General features: G+C 42.4%; 1 protein-coding gene across 1 annotated transcript in view; it reads left to right on the forward strand.

The window, feature by feature from the left end:
* Positions 1-5,992: 5,992 nt before the first annotated feature.
* SLC41A3 (solute carrier family 41 member 3) overlaps positions 5,993-14,630 on the forward strand; it is a 54,241-nt gene continuing 45,603 nt past the window's right edge. Inside the window, exon 1 of the mRNA XM_042880196.1 lies at positions 5,993-6,075. Coding sequence (XP_042736130.1) covers positions 6,008-6,075 — 68 coding nt within the window. The 5' untranslated portion in view covers positions 5,993-6,007. The remainder of the gene's footprint in view (positions 6,076-14,630) is intronic.

The following is a 14,630-nucleotide window of genomic DNA, read 5'->3' on the forward strand; positions in this document are numbered from 1 at the left end:
ATCTCTAGAGCCTGACTGCTTCATCTCAGCACAAAGAACCTGGACTTCCTGATCAATTTGTAGTGGCTATTGGCTTCAGCTTTAAAGATCTTGGTTTGATTCTGGCTCTGTTGGTCGAACTGGGTGTTTTACCAGTCTTTCCATCTGAGATGTATGTAGAAAAGCCAACCTTTAAGCAATTCAAATCAAGCCTCCAGCTTGAATTCCTGAATGCTAAGTGCCTTTTTTATGTTCTTTTTTTTAATTATTTTTTATTTTATTTTTTCCCCGTTTATTCTCACCTGAGAATAGATATGATTTTGTGAAGGTTCGTTTTCTTGTCCTGAGGGGCCAGTAACTAGTAGCCTACAAATTATTTTGCATGTGGGCTGGCTGAAAGCCTAATTTCTTATTTCTGAGGGAACTCTTAGAGCTCCTAGGCCATCTCTCAGGGGAGACTTTCAGGTGGTATGAATTATTATTTGATTATCCATTTTTGGTGCAGACACAGTTGAACATTCTATCTGGAAAGAAGAACAGCATATGTAATTATAAAGAGACATGTCTAGAAAAGAAGTTCAAATTTAAAAATGCAAGAAATCAGTGATTAATTGAAGAGCTGAAATATTTGGATGATATGATGGGAAGGTATTATTAAAATGCATTTGTCTAGTCACTGCTATTTAATTGTTTACCTGGAAAACAAATACCATCCAATAATAGCAGCATGACTACTTACACGGTACTTTGTGCTCACTAACGATGTGTCTGTAGGCTGAATTGCTCAACACAACACAGAACATAGGGAGCTCAAGAGGGTGTAAGCAAATCTCTTGTGTTTAACCTCATGTATCGTAACATTATGGTTTGGTACACATGATTATAAAGTATGAGCATGGGCTAGTGTTGTAATAGCAAAAAGATGATAAAGATGTTGATTTCAGCAGGAAATTGCCAGGTTCTGGCAGGCAGTATGGTTTCTAGAAGGCAGACATGCCATAGAAGGCTGGTGTCTGATCAGTGATAAGTGCTGCTATTACAATATACTCAAATGCCTACATATTATAAAAAGAAAGTTAATTTGATTCCTGCGTGTGACTGTAAGGAAATCAAATACAGATGACATTGAAATTATTGTTATTCAAAATACCTCTAATGACCTCGTAGAGACCTGTGTGACTTTAGACCAATGTAAAATGTTGAAGATGAGTGAGGACATGCTGGTTTTGAATGAAGTAGAATGAGGAAGGGAACTAGCACCAGGGTTGCTGGATCAAGACCTGCCTCTGTCCCTGCCTGTAGAGGCATCCCCAGCTCCTTCTGACTAGCGCAGCCCTCATCCATGCAAAGCCAGAATGAGTCTAAGCTGTTAACTATGTTGTTCACAAGCAGCAAAACCCAGCCAAGCTCCCCTGATCCATGCAGGATCCGCTGTCACCCTCTGTGCTCCCCACACCACCTCACCCTAGTTACACAAGTTGGCCGCCAAGCCAAGAGAAACCTTGGAGCTGGCTGGTTATGAGAGCCAGGCTTTGGCTGGATCATCCCTGTGAGGCGCTGGTGCTGAGGCTGGGGCTCAGAGGGACGCTTGCTCCCCAGCCTCTGGCCGGAGGAGGCTGCTGGCACTGCAGGATGTCATCTGGGACCTCGGCAGTCATGGTATACGAAAGGGCTGTGTAGAGGTTTTTGGTGTGAGTAATGCCCGTTCATATCCCCAGGTTTTCTGTCATGCTCCAAGCCGCAATTAACAAGGGCTTGTTTATGTAGTACTTGCTCTAGGCCATTATCTGCCTACAAAGCATAATGCACAACATCTGAACAAAGAGAGCAATGTGGGCTAATTAACTCTTGATTCGGGGAAATGAGATAAATTCCTAAGTAAACTAAGTTTTCCTAAAACTAACTCTTCCCACCTACTCTCTCTCCTCTTGCACTCCTCCCTGGGTACAGAGCACAGAGCAGCCACCCGTGAAACACGCAGCTCAGCTGAAAGCACAATCAGCTCCACGTGGGTTTGGAGGAGCACCAAGAAAATGATATTCAGACCATGCTGAGCAGAGTTTTGCTGGACACTGTGGCAGCAGGCTCTAACTGGGAGCAATGAAGTGCCACAGGCTATCGTGAACACAGTCCCCAGGCTGACCATGTTTGCTTGGCCTATTTGCCAGGGTGGGACATTTAGGGCAGTGGTGCCACCAGAGGTGAGCTCAAGCTTTGGGGCTTTAGTTTGCTTCCAGTGAACAGAGTGGCTTCTTCAGTGTGCAGTGCAGACTGTATAAATCCCTGTCCTCTTCTGGCCTTCTTTTCAGAGAGATTTATGAATAGCATTTTCCCTGATCTGACTTGGTTTGTATCTTCCCTCCTTCAGGATCAGTAAAACAAAATGTGTAGAAATGTGGGATGTTGTTCAGTCTGGAAAAGAGGAGGCTTAGGGAGACATTGCTCTTTACAACTGCCTGAAAGGAGGTTGTAGCAAAGCGGTGGTCACTCTCTGCTCCCCGTTAACAGCAGTAGGATGGGAGGTGATAGCCTTACATTGCACCAGGAGAGGTTCAGGTTGGATATTAGGAAAATTTTCTTCTCTGAAAGAGTGGTGATGCACTGAAACAGGCTGCCCAGGGAGGTGTTTGAGAAATCTGGCAATGTGGCACTGAAGAATGTGGTTAGTGGGCATGGTGGGGTGGGATGGTGGTTGGACTTAGTGATCTTAGTGTTTTTTTCCAACCTTAATGGTTCTATGGTTCTGTGACATGGAGTATGGTCAGGTCTCACATGTGCCATGTAGTCCATGCTTTGCAAGGACATGCCTGTAACACCAGCCTCTGCTTGCAACAGTAGCTGACACCAGGGCTTTTTGAGGAAGAATTTTGTCAGTTTGACATTTGCCATAAAGTAGAGGTGGCTGTAGTTGCGCCATGCTGGATGTCTTGGTGTGGAGTTGAGTGCACATGCAGTCATTCCAGTGTACCTCCAATTCCCCTTAAATCTATGCTTAAGCATAGGTTTGCATTCCCCCAAGTATTTCTCAGCTCTCAAAGGCCCACTGGATCATCTCTGCTGGTGTCTGGGAGTCGACTGGGTAGCTATACCTCCTGAACTCTTGCCATTTGGTTTCTGACAAGCAAATGCCAGAGACCTTTCTTCCAGTCTCAGTCAGACCTGTAATTGGGTTTCTCTTTCCAAGATGTGCTAATGTCAGTGTTGCTGGAGGGTATTCATTAGCTGAACACAGGATATTGGGGCTGGTCCAGGGATGGCTCAGTGGTTGCATGTGGAGGCTTAGAGAAGATGGTTTGGTTTTGAAAACTTGGGTTCGGTGGGAATATCACCTGTCAGTATCTGGCACAGTAGATTGCCCTCTGAATTTGTTGACAAACTGACCAATACTAGCAAAAACTAGGAGGGGGAACTGAAGTACCCTCGATTTACACTACTCAAAGCTGATAGTGTTCTTCTGAACATTATGGGATGCACAGACACAGCTAGAAGCCATTCTGGAAAAAATTTGGAAGTTTAAATATCTTCTTCCTACTCATGGGAGCTGAAAACTCCAAGCGTACTGTAAACAGCCTTGGAAAACATTTTGTGTTCCCAGAGTTTCTGAATCCAAACATTTTCTTGAAGCAGTGACATGGTTTGAGAGTAACACACTTCTTTTCATTAGCATATTTATTCTGATAGATGTACGAGTTTTTAAAATGTCCTCCTTGCTTTTCTTGGGACAAACATCTCCCTTCTTGGAGCTGATTTTGGTAAGAAGTGGGAAAAGGGAAGCATGTACTTCCTTAAATAAATACCTACATGCATTTTTAGTGTTTGAGGATGTTTTATTTTTCAGCAGAAACCTTACCTTTTTTATTTTTATTTTCTTATAATCATCATTTTTAGTACTATGGAAAATGCAAGGCGTTGTTTTGGCTGGATGGAGCAAAGCATCGGGTTAAATTTTAGCACATTTAGCAGCACAGAGATCTCTGTTCTGTGAAAGACAGGATTGTATTATGTAACAGTCCGGCTGCCAAATACTTCTGCTGGCAGCGGTCAGCCTTCTATGCACCATTGACATCGAAACCTAATGAGGTTTGATCTAGAGAAGGGATTTGAAAGGACGTCTTGTTTTTCTTCAATCTTCACAAACTGAACTTGTTTAAAAAGGAGGGAATGAAAAAATAAAAAGATACAGAGTCTTGTTTGATAAATGAGGAAAAATAGTGATTTTTCTCCGAAGTTTTCTCCGTTTACTGGTTTAACAGCTATTGCTCAGAACAAGCCACTTCTATTTACAGTGTTTGTCATATCAGCTGACCTTGTGTAATGCATCATGGGGGCTGGAGGTCAGGTCTCCATGTTTTCCCTTTGCAGCTTACTTTAGTATCTCCTGTGCCTAATATTTATATAGTGTCATGTTGACCCTTCAGTAAGCCAAAAGAATGGACCAAAAGAATGTCCCACTCTATATAATACACATGCTAAATAAAATATTTCACTAGAGGCAAGAAACCCAGGGTTGTAACAAGATGGTGTGGAGGGGTACCCAGTTCCATGAAGGCTGCCACAGTGCTAGGAGCAATGTGGTGCTGTATTACTGTGAAATAACTCAGATCTTACTAATATACTAAAAAATGTAAGGAATATTCTACTGGGTAACAGCAAAGGTTTATCTAGCCCAGTGACAGGTGTGGGTTGATGGTTGGACTGGAAGATCTTATTGGATTTTCCAACCATAATGATTCTGTGATTCTGTCTGACAGCAGTTGCTGAGGAAGGCTGAAAGGAAGAGGTCAGAGAGCATGGTGTGTATAGGATGGTCTGCCCCCAGCACAGCACTGACCAGCAGGTTAGCCATCTCCCAGATGGACATTTAATGCCTTGTGACTCTCTGAGTGTGTTTAATCCCATTTTAAAATTTTGTCATGTGGTCACAAGCCTCCAGTTGTGTGGGAAACTTTTTCCTGTTCTTTGCTTCCTTAGATTTAGATTACTTTCTCTGGGTTGTGGTGTGTGGTGACACAGGGACGTGCCAGCTCGTGTGGGTCACGTCTCCCTTCTGTGTGTGTTGTCCGTATTGGTGTAATGCAATAAAATTTCAGCTTATAACTTTCCTGGTCCCTGTGATGTTTTAGGTGGTTTTGTAGCAGAATTGTGTTTCATTAAGAATTTGAAGCAAGAACAAAGTGGATTTATGGATGTTTGTTAGGAGCAGCTCCTCATAACATTCAGCATACGTTGTGCATCTTTAAGAAGGCAACGTGAAACTTCTCATTATAAATAGCAGAAGTAAATAGCAAAGCTGCCAACACTAGCAAAAACAGAGGCAGGAATAAGCCTATGCACAGCACACTGAATGCTTTACACAAGTACAGTGCTTGCCTCGGAAATGTACAGCAGTTCATGTTAATGTGTCTTTGCCTCATCCAGGAAATTCAATCTCCCTGTGTTCGTTTGCCTGTAGCAAAGGCAGTGCAAACAGCAGTTAAAGACCCCAAATGAAGTCACGGGGCATGGCAGTGGCAGAGTTGGGTGTGCAGACAGGGAAAAATGTGTCTCAGTTACATATTTAGTCTACTGCCTGCGTTTCTCTGGAAAAACATTTCTGATCCTAATGTGAGAGGTGTTAAATGAAATCAGGCAGTTATGCTTGCTGTTCTGCTTTCATCTTGGAAGTTTCAGGACTCTCTTCCATGTTCAACAAGTCTCATCAAAGCTGTTTTAGACAAAACTAAGGAGCACAAGTTTACAATTTCTTTTTGTGTCGAGTTTCAGCTGTTGCTAAAGGTCTCTGGTGATGGTAGCGTGTGTAAGGAAAGCAAAAATGCATCAATTAAGTCCAAGAGACTTTAGCATCTGTGCACGTTACCAAGTGTCCAAGAGGGGAATGTGAATGATGAACAGCATTGCTGTACGACAGGACTGCATTCTGCATGCACTTCTCATCCATCTGCTTCTCTTCCCCAGAACAGCTCCCAGCCTGCCAGGATCCTGAGCAGCTACAGCGAGCTGACGGCCTGTAAGGCAGCCTGTTAAATGAATGAGATGGCTCTCCCTCTCTTCTTCTCTCGTGCTGCATTTTCCTTCCAAAGGCCCAGCATATTTCAGGTCAGTGTTGTGCCAGTTAAAACATTTCTGCATTTAAAAATGGCATATGGTACAAGTAGGCTGGTATCACAAGACTGGAGATTTCTCCTGTTAGGAAACAGTAATTGTGCCAAAAGCTTTCTGGTCTAGCTCTGTAATGTACACAGATGTTGAGACATACTCTCAGAAAGATCCAAATAAGTGAACTGAGATGTACTGTTTTGAATCAGTTAACAGCAGTACATTGGTAGCTGAGCTGTGTATCCTCTGTAACCTCTGCAGTCACACTCCTATAGGGAGATTATGCCCCACAGCATGTTGAGGTCAAAACTCATGTATGCAAGAGAGGAGGTTTTGGTGTACTGGGAGCTGTTGTCCTCCAATTACACTCAATCTATCAAATAGAAAAAAAAAAACAGATATGAGGTATCTAGACTCTAATTCTTATCAGTATCAAATAAAGGAAAGAATTAACTAGGTTTTCAATGAAACACTGCTATTCTTGTCCAATTGCTGGCATTTGTCAGTGCACCGAGTTCATCAGTGACACGGTGCTGGTGTGGGGCTGATATTTGTGATGGGGTGGGCTACAAGGCCCTGGTTTTCTGCAGTGCTTTTTTGCAATGAACAGAATCATTCCACTGTTTCACAGTGAAAGTAGAAGTTGCTTATAGGATGGACTTAATGAAAAAAATGTTGTCTAAAAACCAGCTTTAGTACCCCAGTTTGGAGCAGCTCCACTGATTGTGGAGGAGTTGCATTAATGTCAAAATATAGTGATGAGAGGATGAATCATGTTCTGGAATTTTAATGCAGAAAATAAAAACACGTAATTTAAGTTGGAGTGATTTATAGTATGAACATTCCATCAGGGGCACGCTTGAAGAAAAAAGGGTGTCCTCCTGTTTACAATACATGAGCCAAAATCAGAGAGCATGGTGTCCAAGTTGTTTTTCACAAACCAAGCGTGACGCTCTATTTCTGACATTGCTTGACAACTAGACACTGCTAATTGGTTTTATTAATGTATATTAAAGCACAAAAATTGTTGGCTTTTGCTTGGTAATTAATCCAAAAATGACGACATCTGCGAAGCCTTTGCAATGCAGTTTATAAAAGCTTATTTCAAGACATGTATTGCAGCAGAGCACAGGAGAGGATATTTGCATAACACCTTGGATGCGCTCATGCTTTTCCCAAATACATATTGATGTGGCTACCACAGGCTTGGGAAAATGGAGCAAAAGCGCCAGACTTGGCAAAGCCCATAATGCAGGTTTGGCTTCCAACATATGCAAGCTAGCTCTAGACAGTGCCCAATTTTAGAGGCAGGCTGCGTGCCCCATATTCCATTCTGTCCTTGTTCTGGGAAGATGGCAAGCCCCAGAAGCCAAGGCAAACACAAAGATTGCTTTTGCTGGGTTGTGTTTGGCTGACATTTCCTGAAAGAAAGAGCTCAGGAAAAATAAAAATTTAATATTTATTGGGCATCATAATAAAATAAGAGTAATAACAGCTCATTAAACAGAGCAATCCCATTTCCCCCTTTTACTTCTGAGACGCCAGTGGGAGAAACAAGCAATGCAGATTGTAGTGAGGAGGAGGGATTAATTTGTCAAAAAGTAATGTTTTTCACAAAACTACTCTGGAGCCAAATTGTTTACTTACTTCTGTGTCTAAAAGGCTGAGTAGGTAGGCCAGATCTTGTATAACTCCTATAGGACAAAAAGCAGCTTTACATTACTTAGTCCTGCTCTTCAACCAAATAAAATGGCCACTTCGCAGCATCTGGCTTCCTCCTCCCAAATGGAAGCAGGGCCATATCCAGTGCCCAGTGAAGTCAATAAAATGACACCATTTGGTTTTGATTTGGGCCTCTAACAAAGCAACCGAGGAGGGTATAGTTCATGGCAGTATAGCACCTAGATTTCGTGGTGATTTGTTTATAGAAAATAAAAAATACAACTGCAGACGAATTCTGTGACATCTGTAAATTCATGTATTTCAATAACTTGGATGCAGTGGAACATCTGGAAGGGAAGGGACTGTTTCGTAAGTAAGATCTGGCTACTTAAATCTGGGGTACAATGTACCCACCAGCATCCACCTCAGCTGTTGTGTTCTGACAATCAGTTTAGCAGCTGAAATTCTCCCACTTGTACTGTTTGCTTTTGGAGCACTATCTTTGCCATTTAGATACTCTCTCTGATCTCCTTCGGCTCAGAGAAAAAAAATAAATGAAAAAGAAGAAAAGAAAGATGGGCCTTGGATAATTAACTACTATTTTGAGGTATTTATTGCTGTGTTGTCTCCTGTGGCGTTTGGCATAAAAAAGGGATTGGGAACTAAACCCAGTAAAGGATGCAAATACCTATGTGTTGTGTAATTTTCCTTGTAGCTATTTAAATCCAGTGGTAACAGCTCCAGTGAGGCGAAAACTAAAAAATTATCATTTCCCATGAGGTACTATAGGCAGTTCTGCACTGAGCATGGTAATTTTCATGAGTCTCACTCTTGTGTGTACACTCATTTAATGCATTAAAAAAAGATCCATAAATTCTCCTTACTTTTTCTGTGTCTTTGTCTCTAATCTGGAAAACACAGGGATGATAGAACACGGATGCAACATCACTTTTTCCTAAATGGCTTGTAGGAGTTATTTAGGAGGAGGCCAAATGGTATATATACCAGAATGGGATTATTTTACCCACAGCTTCTGGTAATGAGGCCATGAGGAGCCAGGGTTGAAGGACACATCAGTGAATAGCCCATCTCTGAAGCTGAGGGACCTCATCCACATGGTGTAACCCCAATAGCATCGTCCATCCCTATCAACAGAACGCTATGCACTTGGTTCATGTATTACTGAAGCCTTAGGGCTTCTTGCCTTACAGTGCTTTGTGCCCAACACAAGTGAAGAAAGGAGCAGATGTGTACAGTTCCCATAGACTTGTAACAGTGGGTAGAGGAGACCTTTAGATGTTTCTGGTCCAACTTCCTTCTCAAAATAGTGTTAACTTCCAAGATCTACATAAAGAAGCATGAGAATTTAGTCCATCTCATCTGATTTGGGTACTTCCTGTAAATACTGTGTTCTGTCTTCTTGTCTATACGTACCATATTATCTCATAGTCATCTTTCATTTTGAGGTTCTGCTTGGAAAACAGAAGGTAAAATCTTCATACTGAACAAAAATGAAGACAGACATGATATCCAATGTTATTCCAGCACTGTGCATTCCAAGAGGAATCACAAATTGTTTAGGGAAGTTTTGGGTTGTTTTTTTTTTGTGCGTGTGCAAGGGTGTTTTATTTTTGTTTCGATTTGCTTTTAAATAATTCTGGGAATTTAGCAGTGCCATGCATTTGTTCTTGGAATGATTGCCCTGTTGAGATGTCTCAGGTTAGACAAACCAAAGTTAAAAGTCACACTTTCCTCATTCGTATCTTCTGATCTGCAAATGAAATCCCAGTGTATTTATAGTCTGGGGGGAAAAACCCAGACCCATAAGCACCAAATTGTTTCTTCCATGATACAAAAAAGGATAGACTTTTGTTAATTTATGGATTTGCTTTTCCCTTGTCACTTGGCGGCATCACAGAGTCGTAATCAGAGCCTTTTAATGCCAGAATGAAGCAGATTTGATCCATATGTCACATACTGTACACTGCTCCACTATTTGCTTTAGCTATGGCATAGCCCTGTGAATCCTATGTCAGTGCTGCAAGAGCCAGTAAATTGTAAGGTATTGGCAACAGCAGCAGTTATTCCCCCTGAAAATACTGCATTATATTCCCTGGCAAAAGAGAACATCTAATGGAGTACAGATGATGTGAATTAATTTTTGAATAAGCATTTAATTTGTTGGCCAAGACCTGATTGCTCTTTTTTTAATGTAGTATTCTCATAATGAGCATAAAAACATTAGATTTGTGAATGTAGTCAGTTCTGTGGAAGCTCTGGCAATTGGCTCTGCTTTGAGTTCATTTTTTTCCATTTAGTAATTAAAACCTCTTCTACATATTCAGAACCCAACCATCATTAGGGGTACTTCAAGAATAAGCTGTAAGATTTGGAGCTCTATCACTTCACTAGCCACTTCTAGCCAGAGATGCTGAAGAAAAGTACGCTGCTGAGACTTTGAAAAATGTGTTTCTTGTACAGATCATTAGGACTGAACAGGTTGACTTGTTGACAAACACATGGATTAAAAATATTGCTATTGCTGAAACAGAGGACACTCAGATGAATTGCTCCTCCAGGGTAAGCCTTGCTTTCATTAGGCTCAAGAGCACAGTGCAGCAGCCTACAGTAAGTCTTGATCCCAAACCATTTCCACAATGTTTCACAGGACAGCAGAGGATAGATGTTGGTAATTACATACAAAGTTGGTTAAAATTACATAGAATACATTTGAATATTCATAAACTCATTAGCAGAAGATGAGAGGAAGATCTGATTGCTTGAACAGGCTGCCCAGGGAAGTGGTGAAGTCACCATCTCTGGAGGTGCCCATGAAGAGGGAAGATGTCTGGGGGACATGGGCATGATGGGGATGGTTAGATTTGATGATTTTAGTGCTTTTTCAATCTTAATGACTCTATGATTCTTCACAGACCATGGAAGGGTCTTCTACCAGCAGCATGTGGATTTCATGGCAGAGAGGACATGGGAACAGGGGAGAGAGTTGAGTAAGAAAACTCCAAGTGTTCTTCTGAACTGGACCCCAGAAACAGTGGAGTGTAGATAAGATATTGTGGGCAGGACTCTTGGATCACAGAAATTAGGAGGCTGTGGGTTCTGGATCCCGCTGGCACTACATTTGGCTCCATTCCACTGTTTGTGGGGTTGCAGGTTTCAGATGGAGCTGAAGCCCTTTGCCTTCTCTGACCAGGATGGGGCTCCCCTTTGTTCATGGAGAGAGAAGATGGGGAATGAAGTGTTGTGCCTGGTGAGACTGGGGCTGTGGACAGCTGGGGAGGATCCAGGAGAAGGGGACTTTGCCGGCAAGAAGCGGTCATGGCCGTAGGAATAGGGATGCAGTCAAGGCCTTAGTGTTTAAAAAAGGAGGTGGTGACAGGAAGATTTGCATGCAACAGATGTGGAGAGAGAAGGAGAGTTCAGGGTCAAGGAGGATGGTGCTGCTTGTCTGCTCGTTCAGGGGCAAAAAGGAATCTGTTGCAGACGGGATGGCGGGCGCTGGACAGCGTTTGGCAGCAGCTCCTCCAGAGGCTGTCGCTGCTCCCAGCATTGCAGGTGTGTTGTGGCAGGTTGGCACAGTTTGCAGCCATGTTTCCAGCCTGCAGCTCTGGGTTGCAGGGGGAGATGATCTTCTCAGGCGTATTTCTGCAGGGTTTTGCTAGGAGCTGGGAAATTACACTCTTGGGCTGAAGCCAAGGAGTGGAAGAAAGATAGCAGGGGTTTTATTTCTGGTCCCAACACAGGGGAAAGGCTTGCAGGAGTCATTTAACCTTCCGTTTTCCTTAGTGTAGAAGAGGATAACAACTTCTTATCTTGTAAAGATATTTTAAGGATTAATTCCTTAGTAAAGCACATCTGAAGTAAAATCTTCTGGTGTGAGGTAGAAAATTTTGACAGCAACATTCAAAAAATTCAGGGCTTTGTTAAAAATGTATTTGACATCTAATGTTCCATAGGACATCCACATTTTGGCATCTGTTCTCCTGTTTTAGAGTGTTTGTACAAGTGCTGTTTGCTGTTTTCCCAACAAAACTCAGGTGACAAGGGCAGATGGATGCTTGTCTGAGACAGAAGTGTCAGTCACACTGATGGCAAACTGCAAAGGGGCCAACCACTGACATCAGGTGCCTTGTTATTAGTTCTCCCTGTTTTGTAGTGGAGTGCTCAGAGGAGATAACAGCAGGTCTAGATTCCAGGCAGCTCAGCCAACAGATAACTTAAAACACTAAGGAAAAACAAACAAACAAACAAACAAAAAAACACAGCTATTTCTTTATATCATCTAGGGTAAAAAACTACCTGCTCTTTCTATGGCTCCTGTATGCCAGGAAAACTCCCACAGCATATGCTGTGTTATTTTAGCGGGCACAGTTATGATGCGTTGGTGGTTAGACTGGATGATCTTAGTAGTGTCCAACCTTAATGATTCTATGATTCTAAGATTTTCAAGGGTGCTGAGTATTCACTTTTAATTTGTTTCCAATGGAGAATCATGCTATTAATTTAGTTTCGACTGACTGGCTTCTAGCAAGGAACTACAAGGAAGGGAAATGCCGTGGGATTGTAGCTTTCACAGACAGACAAGGTACAGGAAAATCTTGAATGTTTTGATCTTTTTTGTTAAAATCACAGTTTTCATGTTCATTGGGGTTCTTATATTCTGACAGTGTGAGAGAGAGGGAAGAACAAAGTCTGTCCATTTCTAATTGTGCCCTTTGCTTTGTGTACCTTATGACGTTCATCGTGTTCAGGTCCCAAATAAGTGGATAACCTGTCCCAAAGCTTCAAGAAACAGCTAGGATTGCACTGATGACAGTACAGTATAGTCAGTGTTCTCCTGGGCTGGTAATCTCTAGACAAGAGAAGCGAGCTGAGCCAAAAGGAATCATTTTCATTCCTGTTATGTGAGTGGGAGAGGGAGGCACAAAAATGATGTGATTTTGCTTGAGATTATGTTGGACAGAGCTGCACTTTATCCTCACCCACTGGGAGCCGGTGTTTAACTCAGCCATTGAACTGTACTTGTGTTCTCCTGAGCATCAATAGTTTTAAATTATTACTCTGATATATTGATTGAGTTCCAGCTACAAGGATCTACTGTACTTTGCTGTGAGTAAGCTGCAGCTTTTTACTGGGATTTCCCTCCCCTTCCATCCCTGCTCCCAGGGCTTGCTGTGTGCAGTTTTGTAGCCCTTCAGTTTTCCTTGAAAATTCAGATTCATTCGCTTCCATGAATGCACGATTCACAGTGGAGCTGACACATTTCATTAAGCTCAGCACATTGCATAGAAGCTTGGCGAAGGGTCCCTGGGCTTTATTCAACCCAGATGTACCGTGTGACCAGCTGTCACAGATTGTGTTGTAAAATTAGAAGAAAACCATAAAACACAGCTGAAGGAGGACGGGGAAAATATATTTCCTTCTCTGGGGACAGCACTTTGAGCTGCGACAGAAATTCACACAGACAGACAAACACCATGGGTAGTGCCACAGTATAAAGGATCCACCTTGTTCCTACTTCAACACGAAGTTACACGCATAACTGGTTGTCCAGGGCGTGTAGATGTTGGTGGAATATTGCATCCTTAACCAGGCTACAGGTTTCAAAACAACCTGTAAAAACATTGTGTCTTGCCTCATTCCATTAGGGAATGTGTAAGAGTGGAGAGTTGTGCAGCTCTTTCTGTAAGGGTGTCAAAATCTGTTTGTATTCATTAGAACTGACAGAAGCTGGGGTAAGTTGTCCTTGTGTTGAAGAGTTCTTTTTCCACATGGTGTGACATAGCATTTTGTGACATTCTTCACCATACTGCTCCATTCAAGTATACAACTTTCACTGTTGCAGCATAACTAGCAGGTGTCATTTTTATTGTCACTATGTGTAAATATGCCATAGCTTTGATAAAGTAATAACTGGAGACCTCAAAGCACTGATAGGTGACTACTGGAGTTGCTAACAACATTAGTTAATCAATGGTGGTGAAATTATATCATCATCCAGTAGGTGAAGCATACAACACTGCTACTGGAATATGCTCCACACCTGGTGTTTACCTTGACTTGTGCCAGTTTGCAAAATGGGTTCAGCTATTTCCATTCAAGCATCACGTTCACCATGCGGGACAAAGCTTGCCTAATAAAATGCTTCCAAGTGAAAAATTCTCATTAGTCTTTTCTCTGTGATAAGGAGGAACACACAGTTCTATGTCCATGCTGAATCCTGACCCCTCTGGAGCAGAGGTGATAGCAAAAAATTTGGACGACGTGGAAATGAACTACATGTTAAGTTCACCTTTGTTAATATTCAAGGGCCACGTGTAACCTCAGAGAGAACAGCTTCTTGAATGCATTAACAGACAACTGCAGAGATTTTTCTGTGCAATGCCATCAGTTCCGTTCATCTTTTATAATCAGGTCAGTATGTTGAATAGACAGAATGATGAGGCTGTGAGGTATGTCAGTACCATAAGTGAAGGTTTGGGTCTGGATCACCTCTCAGTTTGACTGGGACCTGTTCTGCACACTGGCACAGCCTGAGTGTTGGATATGGAAAGCCCTCCTGTGCTTCATGATAGAACGGCGATGCTCTGGATTAGATTTGGTCCTGGAAATGACCAGGCAGCACAGTTTCAGTGGGCATCCTGCACTCTCCTGAAGCATAATGCAGATGCTTTGAGTCTGAGTTAGAGCAGAGGACATCAGGCTAATCTGGCATGATGCACTGTGTAGCATAAATGCTAAGTTGCATCCTGAAGCTCTGATTGAGCACCTGGTGGGAAGGCAGGGCCAACCCAGGGGAGCACAGGTGCATGCAATGTACCTGAGTGACTGGAAGGGATGGAGCCAGGATCCAGCCTTTCCCAGACCTCATTTAA

Source organism: Lagopus leucura, unplaced genomic scaffold, assembly GCF_019238085.1.
Source record: "Lagopus leucura isolate 7727_CA_CO unplaced genomic scaffold, USGS_WTPT01 Super-Scaffold_100026, whole genome shotgun sequence".
NCBI classification, from domain to species: domain Eukaryota; kingdom Metazoa; phylum Chordata; class Aves; order Galliformes; family Phasianidae; genus Lagopus; species Lagopus leucura.